Raw genomic sequence first — 10,000 nt, 5'->3', positions numbered from 1 at the left:
CCTAAGGACAGCCGTCTCATCTTCCCTGTCTTACAAACGTATTAAAAGGATGACGATAGCACAGATTGGTGCTGGGCAGAAGCATTCTCCTGGTGTTTGTATGGGTGTGCTGTGTATCTCTGTGTGTGTGTGTGTGTGTGTGTGTGTGTGTGTGTGCCGTGTGTGATCCTGTCCCCTGTGTTCCCTGTGCAGGTGAGCCAGTACACGTTCGCCATGTGCAGCTACCGGGAGAAGAAGGCGGAGCCTGTTGAGCTGTTGCAGCTGGACGGATACACTGTGGACTACACCGACCCTCAACCAGGCCAGTGACCAATGACACACACACACACACACACACACACACACACACACATACACACACACACATACACATACACACACACACACACACACACACACACACACACACACACTCACACACACATCGACCCTCCTAAAATGACCTTACATAGACCTGCGTGCATGCATAAACACATACACACAGCACACACAGACGGACAGACAAATAGAAAAATGACGTCCCCAAAGGGAGATTACAGTGTTACGCGGTTAAGAGAAATGATGAGAAATCCTCATGTTTGCTCATACGCCTGATGTAGACTTGATTACACTCCAGCCTTAATCGTGATTAAACAGTGTGGAATGGCCACCGATTTCTGACATGAAGGGTCCTCTTGTTCACAAGATGGCATTTAGACTGGGAGGACCCTGTCTGTACACATCCCACACCTCATTAATGCAATCCAAACACAGGTAATTGGCTAGTGAGCTGACATAATGAGCTTCTCGTTAAGTTTAATTAGTGTAATTGGATGCTCTGATTCTTTGTTAACCACACTCATGCACTGTTGACTTATGAGATACAGTTAAGTTCTAGCATTGTTTCCAGTCTTGCCCATGGTTGTAAGTGATGCTCGGTAATTGTTCAACAGTGAACTTGAATTTAACAGACTATCTGTGAAGTCTCTGTAGGTGAACAACGCAGTGTTGCCAAGCCTTCTTATAAATAAAATCTTAAGGACAGTTCAGGGGCATGTTTGGATAGACATTAATGCCAGAGCACCGCCATTGTATTTTCATGATGGCAGACATGAGTGCTGACTTAGACCTTTGACCTCTGCAGGCCTGGACGGTGGCCGGACCTTCTTTAATGCTGTGAAGGAGGGCGACACTGTGATCTTTGCCAGCGATGACGAACAGGACCGCATCCTGTGGGTCCAGGCCATGTACCGGGCCACAGGCCAGTCTCACAAGCCCGTGCCGCCCACGCAGGTCCAAAAGCTCAACTCCAAAGGGGGCACGGCGCCCCAGCTGGACGCGCCCATATCGCAGTTCTGTAAGTCTGCCCGCGCTGACGTTGCTGTTGTCTGTTTATGTTTATGTTTTTGGAAAGTGCCTGATCACGCTCGGGTCTGTTTCTCGGCAGGTCCACCATAGTGTGGCTTTTGCCACCATGGCTGCTCCTTTTACATATTTTCTTTCTTTCCCACTTTTATCCCGTGAAACTCTAAAAATAGGCTGGACTTAAAAGGTTATGTCAAAGTCTATCCATTTGGTTGTTAAGTCCAACGTCACGGGTCCAACAGCTTTTTCATCAAAAAACATTTACTAGCGCAACCACCAGCAGCGTTTACAACTTGTAAACCTTGTCAACATCCCCTCCATTTTAGTAAGAGAGTAAAAGAGTAAGAGAGGCAACAAGTAAGTAGTAGGATGGCAATTTTCGTAAAGGCTACTCTGAATAGCAGTTTCAAAACAGTGCGTTTTGCTGTCTATGGAGAAAAACGAGCGACTCTGAACGCCGTTGGACCCAGAAACAGATTCATTATCCCATTATTGCATCATCACTTAATAACCAAATTGATACAATCTGACAGGAAACAGCCACAACCGATACTAAAAGATAAATTGGAGATTTTTAGGACGACCCTGTTATGATTCCAATGCCTGTTGATAAACAATGTCTGTTCACCATTTGTAAACGTGTCCACAGAAATAAGGTAAAGTGTATCTTAACTGTGGACCCACTGGCACTCACTATCTTTTGTTCCAATATTGATTTCTAAGTATTTATTGTTGGGTTCTGCTTCACTTTCTTTTCATTTATCCAATTTCAAATGGTTGTTCTCTTATCTTTCTTTTCCTGCTTCTTCTCTCTCTTCTTCTTCTTCTCTCTCTCTCTCTATCTCTCTCTCTCTCTCTGTGTACTCTCTACTCTATTTGTGTATGTACTGTATTTGTGTATGTATGAAGTGTTATCTCTGCTGCTTCTCTATTTCTTGTTCTCTCTCTCTCTCTTGCTCTTTTCTCTCTCCCTCTGTCTCTCTCTCTCTCTTTCTCTCTCCGTCAGTCATGCTTTGCTTCTCTTCTCTTCTCTTCTCTTCTCTCCTCTCCTTCACTTTCGTGTCCACTTCTTCAGCAGCTGTAGGGTGAGAGCTCGTGCCTGCTCTGCTCTGCTCTGCTCTGCCACCCTCTTGTTGCTAGTCTTTATGTCATTCTGGTTTGTTCCTTCTTACCCTGCTACCTTGTAGCCGGACCGAGGGGTAAGTGCTGCCCTGTAGTAGGCCCAGTTCAGATAATCCACCTGCGGTTATCTGACACTAGCCATGTGCAGTTCGCTCTCCCTCCTTCCCTCCCTTCTTCCTCTCTTCCAGCTCTGACTCTGCTTCCATCCTCCTCCCTATCTCTTTCCAAAATCTCTCTCTCTCTCTCTCTCTCTTTCTCTTTTCATACCTTAGTGGTTTCTAGATATGTTTTTTTCCCCTCTGATTTTCATTTAAGTTGATATTTTTTGTAGGTATTGAAGCACAATTTTTCATCCTTGGCAGATTAGGTTGCATGTGACTTCAACTGATTTTATTTAATATGATAAAATTGAACATACTTGCCTTCTCTACGATAGTAATGACAGCAATAGGAGTGATAAACAATGTTCCTCTTGGTAAAGCAGTCATCTGAATGTGTGCGTGCTGCTTAAAATTAGAAATTAACTTGGCCGGTCGCTGCAACCGTAACGAGCAAAACGGCCAGAGACATTCAATTTCTTTCACAATTTACCCAACGCTTTAGCCACAGTCGTTGCGCCATCACAATTATGGCTGTTGATTTATTGGTTTAAATTGAATTTGGGGAAATGGTTGCTAGCGTGAGCTGCTAGAGGAGCTCCCATCACGAGACGGCAGCCGGTAATTACCACGTTAAAAGTGGCATGTCATGAATAAAACAGTGAGGGTGTGGCGAGATTATTTCTGGAAGCAATCAATGAAATGTTACCAAATAACTACTTGCCAGTTCACACTCGTTTCTCTGAATGCGACAATGCAATGCCATAGATTAGCTTATACGACAAAAATTGCATATTGTGGTTGTCTTAAGAGGCAAATGAGAAAAAGAATGATTTTTGTTTCTTTTTTTACCATTTGTGTTAAACAGACAACCAGATTATTTTAAAATGCCTTTTTGTTTGTAACACCGTCACGAGGCTGTGGCAGAGGTGGCGAGACCACTCAAGGCAAATTTCATTTTGGCCGGTCTCACTCCTGGAAGTGCCTCAAACTGACCGCTGGCCAGACGGTCATTGTTCCAGAGGCCATGCTTTACCAGAGGTGCCAAATGGTTCTCTCTCTCTCTCTCTCTCTGAGTTTTGTTTTTGAGCACCGATCAGAGTTGGCAAATATGTCCCTGGAGTATTGTGAATGCGGATGATTTACCAGGCGATGCCATCCCCATATGCTCCCCCACTCCCCCCTCGTTCACTCCAGTTTCTCCTCCTCTGACATGGACCTGTGGATTAACACCGGCCTCACACTCAACACCTCACACAGGGGGATGCTAAGCCTGTTACACGCTATTGCTTTGGGGAGGCAATGGATGACACCTGCTGATGATACACACTACACTGTTATCTGACCTCTCAAAGAATGAAGGTTCTCCTCCCCTCCTGTTGGTGCTCCCAAGTGTCATGCATTTGCACGGGTTGAGGAATCTGGTGCTAGAGATACAGTATGGTACTGTACTATGAGTAGAGCTGCTTTCTGAATGACTGAATGAATGAATGAATGAATGAATGAATGAATTACACCATTGCACAACACCAAGGTCTTGTCAACTTGCTGTGTTCAGGTGTGACATGATTTCAATTGTAAGCAACTTGGGATACTCGCTACAGGTTTCCAGAGAAGACATTTGTTTAAAAGCTATGTTTTGTATTATTATTTTTATTTGATTTGTTTCATGACAAAAGAAACAAAAACAACAACAATGGCTGTTTGATTTTGATTGAGGTTTTCCTAGGTCTCTCTCTGTCTCTCCTAATTTCTCTCTATCTCTCCCTCTCTTTCTCTCTATCTTCATCCCTCACTCAGAGATGAACTGTCAGCTGAAGATTGCGCCCCGAGCACCAGGCTGCCCAAAGCCACCGGCACGCCTGTGTCACTCGTCCACTCTCTCCCAGTCTAGTGACACATAAGTGAGGGGAGACTGGCAGGATGGGGCGGGGGGGGGGGGGGTGCTGGGGAAGGGGGAAGGGATGGCAGAGGGAGGGTGGTGGTGCTGGTGGTGCTGGTGGTGGTGGTAGGGGGAGGGGGTGAGTGGGGTTTGCGCAGGGGGTCAGTCTTTCAGAGAGAGAGAGGGAGGGGCAAAAATAATGCGCTAAATAGCCCCCAAATGTTCTGCTCTTGACTCTCCTGCTGCACAGATCTATAAATGAATAATAGCCATCAATCATTGTCATTTCTCCGTGTGCCCGGCTCAGACGAGGCAGACTAATGTCATTGTCTGTTACTGTCCACGTCCCCTGCACCTCAGTCCGCGCGGTGTCAAAGCCGACATGACAGGCGCATGTTGAACTGGACGAGAGGGACACAAAGTCACCCTCTTTTTTTTTCTATTTGGGTTCATCTGCATCATATCACTGCGACCTTTGTTTTCCGTGCCCGCCCCCGTGTGACGGACAGCTGGGTGACCCCATCATCAGGTCTGGCCTCAGGAACAGAGGGACAGGGCTCTGATTCACTTGGACACATTTATGTAGATTATTCCAAGGTGGCTCCATAAGACATACTCTTGTTTGGGTCCACCTTGCAGGAATATTTATATCGGTGGCCATATTTGATTTTTGTTTGTGATGCACGCAGGTTCTTGTGGACGTGTATTTTTTTAATTTTAGGAAGTTGCTACAATCGTCAGATTTGATAATTGAACTCACAGTTTGTTATTATTGGAATTGTATAGCTCGTTTCTAAATATGTCTGATATAATGATAGAATGTGCCTTCCAATTAACTATCATTTAATGTTTTGCTCCAAATAAAATGATGAGTCAGTCAGATGAGAGACATACATTTGCAGTCACCGTTCTGTAACAACGTGCATCAAAGAATTTTGATATTTTTGTGTAGCAGAACGTCATCCTGTCTGTGTTGAATGCACGAGCATAAGCTGCTGTGAATGGAAGTAGTCTCTAAGAGCACAGAGGGGGTTTGTGTATTTGGGGACGAGGGGAGCAGGGGGGCAATCTCAGTGTGACGCGGCTGTGTGGCCTCTTCAGCACAGACGCCAGGACCCGGGCCAGGCTGTGGCGGGACATTAGAATGCAAATAGAGCCGGTGTGTGTGTGTGTGTGTGTGTGTGTGTGTGTGTGTGGAAGGTGAGGGGGGGGGTTGAAGGATTAGGACCTGGGGGCTTGCCTATTTGCGCCGGCCCCTGACGTAATGCCTTATAAGCCTGCTGACCGGCGGAGGAGGAAAGTGAAAATGGGAATTTATTTAGCCCCCCTAACGGACAAAAGACCAGCGTGGGCAGGGGGGCCGCTCCGACCGGCCTCTCCCCGGCCAGGACTTAGTGGCACGAGGTGCGTTTAATTAGGCCAGCCCCCGGGGGACGAGCGGCCCTTGGCCACGCCGCTGAATGGGAGGAGAGGACAAATGTTCCACGGGGCTCGCTTAATTGATCAGGACGGCCAGATTGCGACGCTGACGGTGTCAGGGCCTTGCCCCCCTAACTGCCCCTTTCACCCGGCTATTAAGAGCTGGCCAAGCCACCAGGCTCACAGCACAATTAAGGAGCACCACCTGTTAGCTAAATGTTATTTCCTATAGGGGAAGTCTTAAGTCTTTTTCACATGATGCTTAAGACAACCTACAGTATGTTATACTAATACTTTCCAAGACAACCTGTTATACTTATACTTTCTTAGAGACAGACTATTTTATACTTTTACTTTTCCTCACTATGCTGAGCATTTGAAAAGATCCTTGTTTGTGGACCCATTAAATGGGATAACATTGTGTCCCCTTCTGTACGAACAGATGGATTGCATGACTGGCTATCTTTAACAGGCCATGCTTCTTTGATCATTCTATCATGGTCTCTCTGCATCTGTGGGGTTTTCCACGTTGCTATTGGCATTCCTGGCTGTCGCACAATGGACATGCAAGTTGACAATGAAAACCTTCTAATCACCAAGAATCAGACCTCTAACTGTATTAGGTTTCCGTCTCTCTTTCTATCTGTTGATCTCTCTAACATGAAACATGAATTTCCGCGTGCGTATACTCTTATCACACACAGAGACACACACTCTCCCTACCTTTCTCTGTGTGAGTGTGTGTGTGTGTGTGTGTGTGTGTGTGTGTCTCATTAACCCCTTATTCCTCTCTGGGAACAGACGCAGACCGGGCACAGAAGCACGGCATGGACGAGTTCATCTCGGCCAACCCCTGCAGCTTCGACCACTCCTCGCTCTTCGAGATGCTTCAGCGCCTCACCCTGGACCACAGGCTCAACGACTCCTACTCCTGCCTGGTGAGGCCCGTGCACCACTGAACACCACCAGTGCCCCTTTTGCATTGGTTATATGAGAGGTGAATAACCAAAAATATATCTCTCTCTCACTCTCTCACTCAATCTCTCTCTCCCTCTCTCTCTCTCTCTTTCTCTTTTTTTGTATGTGTCAATCTGTCTCTCTCTCTCTCCTACCTACATGTTGTTTTGTTTCTCCCTTTTGTCTATCTGTCTGTCTGTCTGTCTATCTATCTGTCTGCCTGTCTGTCTATCTATCTGTCTGTCTGCCTGCCTGCCTGTCTGTCTGTCTGCCTGTCCCTTCACCTGTCTCCGCAGGGCTGGTTTAGTCCAGGTCAGGTGTTTGTGCTGGACGAGTACTGTGCGCGGAACGGCGTGCGCGGCTGCCACCGGCACCTGTGCTACCTGCGGGACCTGCTGGAGCGGGCGGAGAACGGTGCCATGATCGACCCCACCCTGCTGCACTACAGCTTCGCCTTCTGCGCCTCGCACGTCCACGGGAACAGGTACGGCGCACGGTCAGTCTCGCGGCGCACCAAAACACCTACACAACCGGCCACTCACTCACAACACACACACACTTCCGTAACCGTGTCCAGTGTGTTCGTCCGAAACATCACTAAAGAAACACTTGGTCACCCGTTCACTGTTGTGTGTCTGATGTTCCTCACTTAAACATCTACTAGGTGCAGTTTATCCATTCTTAACTTCTCTGCCATCCTTCCCACAGACATCTTCCATCATCATTCACTCTCATTCTCATTTCATCATTCTCTCTCTCTCTCTGTCTCTCTCTCCATCTCCTCCCTCCTTCAGTCTCATACACATCCCCTTCCCTCACTCGTCTGTCCTTCTCTTCTCCCTGTTCCCTCTCTACCTCTCTATCTCTCCTTTCATTCTCAATGGAAAGAGGTATGTGAAGGTTTGTTTTTTTTACAACTCAACCACTTTGCCTTTAATCCCATATGTACTAAAAGGTGGTCTTATGTAAATATGACCTGTGCGGTTCCATCACTTCACTCCACTCCACACCCCCTGACGGAACTCCAGAGTTCCAGAATGGATAAACAAGCCCTGAGTCTCACTCGCGTCTCCCAATCCCCCAGCTCCTGAAAATGCTCCTGAGAAACCCCTCATGGTCTCACTCCATGTAGAAGCTCCCCCTACTGCATATGACTTATGGTGAGGAGATCTGAGTCCACTCAGACAGAAGGAGCCTAGCGTAGAGTGGCTCATCTCTGCTGCAGTCTCCACGACTTGCTGTCTGTCCTCTCCTTTTGTCTTGCGTCATTTTCCCTCTGCTTTCCCGTGCCTCGGAAGTGCATCTTCTGTTCTGATTATGTTTTATGATTTTATGTTATGTTCATTTTAACCTCATTTGATCTATGTTTCTCATTTGTTCAAATTCTGTCTATCTCTACGTTTTTTATCTCTTCACTGTTTCTTGTCTTTCTCTTTTTTTTGTCCTGTTTGCATGCTTATGTGTCTTTTCTTTTCTTTGCTCCCTTTGTTTCTGGCCTTCTTGACTTCCACTCTCTCTGGTTGTCCCTCTGGTGGTGTGTGTGTAACGTATAAAAAGTCAGAGAACGGGTGAGCTACTCAAATGGCCGGTGTCCGAGGCCGACCTCGGCCGGGCCCTGTACCCCACCACGGCCCCCGAGGCCCCCGCCACCCCCTCTAAGAGGGAGCTCAAAATCCTGGAGTTCAGGAGAAAAAAGGACTCCAACGCCAACGCTCAAATGGCCTCCAGTGCCAAAAGGTAAGGCAGGCAGTCGGTGATTTGGTCACCTCCTCCCACACCACCCGCTTTTAGACTCTGACCCTAAGGACATCGACATGGACATACCATACGGTGTGTGTGTGTGTGTGTGTGTGTTTTGCGTGTGTATGTGTGTATGCGTGTTTTGTCTGCCTTTGTCCTTTGTCGTAGCGTCCATGTCTGTTAAAAGCAAAAAAAAATGTCATTGCGATTGACACTTTGGTGTCCGTCCTGGCCCGTAGTGTCAGTTTTCCCCGTGAAGGGCCTCAAAGGCTGTCCTCAGATGGACAGCGGAGGGTCCAGAGCCCTCTGTCATCCTCTGACTGACTGACAGGCGGTGGAAGGATGGTCAGTGACAACAACAGGGGCAGGGGCGAGTAAAAAAAGACCACGAGCGTCTGAAAACGGGTGGCCCAGTGCCCTGAAGTGTGGACTAAACTCAGCCGTGCTGCCCCCCCCCCCCCCCCCCCCTCTCTCCGGTCCTCGAGCGCTGGAAGCAGAGCAGGGCAGTGCAGAGCATTCAGACCTTTATCCGCCTGCATCGCGTGTGCACATTTAGGGTTGCGTTTATTTATGGCCACGTGTGTGTCTCTGGAGACCTATTTGCGGTTGTCTTAAGACGTGACTACTCTGCTTGTGTGTGTGTGTGTGTGTGTGTGTGTGTGTGTGTGTGTGTGTGTGTATGCATGGCCATATTTACGCATGCCTTCATGGCATCTGTGGCTCAGTCCCGCTAGAGAGCACCCTGCCTGCTCACCCCCCCCCCCCACCCCAATCCCACCATCACCTCCTGCTGTTCACCCCCACCCACCACCACCCATCCACTCCCAGCCACCCACCTCCCACCTAACCCCCCAGATGGCGCTGGGTCCTGGCACAGGGGGGGCGTCATGGAGGAAGGTCAGGGGCAGCTGGCTGTCAGTCTGGCCCGGGCAGACAGTGATGGAGCTGAGGTGGGCTGTCTGTTTGCGTCGTGTTATGATCAGGTCGGACAGGAGGGAGACGCGAGTAGCTCCCAGTCAGTGGGCGGCAAAGACACACAGGACCAGACCAGAGAGAGAGGGAGGGAGAGAGAAGGAGAGAGAGACAGAGAGAGAGAGAGAGGGAGGGAGGGAGGGAGAATGGATGGATGGTCTGCCTTCAGGTCAGGAGTGACAGGATGACAGGCCATCACGGGTGGGAGAGGGGGGACACAGGGGTCTCGGACTTTCACTATGGCCACAGCCTGGCCTGGCCTCCCCTCCCATCCCCTCTCATTTCTCTCCTCTCTCCTCTTCTCCTCTCCTCTATTCTCCGTTTCTCTCCTCTCTTCTCTTTTCTCCTCTCCTTTCCTCTCTTTTCTCATTTCCTCTCCTCCCCTCCTCTCCTCTCCTCTCCCCTCTCCCTCCTCTCCTCTCTCTCCTCTCCTCTCTCCTCTCCCCTCCTCTCCCTCCTCTCCTCT

The 10,000-nt window shown here is 48.5% G+C and overlaps 1 protein-coding gene across 1 annotated transcript in view; it reads left to right on the top strand.

Moving 5' to 3' along the window:
* cadpsa (Ca2+-dependent activator protein for secretion a) overlaps positions 1-10,000 on the top strand; it is a 113,256-nt gene that overhangs the window by 61,154 nt on the left and 42,102 nt on the right. Inside the window, exons 11-15 of the mRNA XM_062544945.1 lie at positions 193-301; positions 1,124-1,336; positions 2,532-2,543; positions 6,667-6,803; positions 7,119-7,306. Of these exons, the coding sequence (XP_062400929.1) occupies positions 193-301; positions 1,124-1,336; positions 2,532-2,543; positions 6,667-6,803; positions 7,119-7,306 (659 nt within the window). The remainder of the gene's footprint in view (positions 1-192; positions 302-1,123; positions 1,337-2,531; positions 2,544-6,666; positions 6,804-7,118; positions 7,307-10,000) is intronic.

The sequence above is a fragment of the Sardina pilchardus genome, chromosome 9 (genome assembly GCF_963854185.1).
Source record: "Sardina pilchardus chromosome 9, fSarPil1.1, whole genome shotgun sequence".
Classification (NCBI taxonomy): domain Eukaryota; kingdom Metazoa; phylum Chordata; class Actinopteri; order Clupeiformes; family Clupeidae; genus Sardina; species Sardina pilchardus.
Note: the sequence above shows the minus strand (reverse complement) of the source record. Positions and strands in the feature narration are given on the sequence as shown.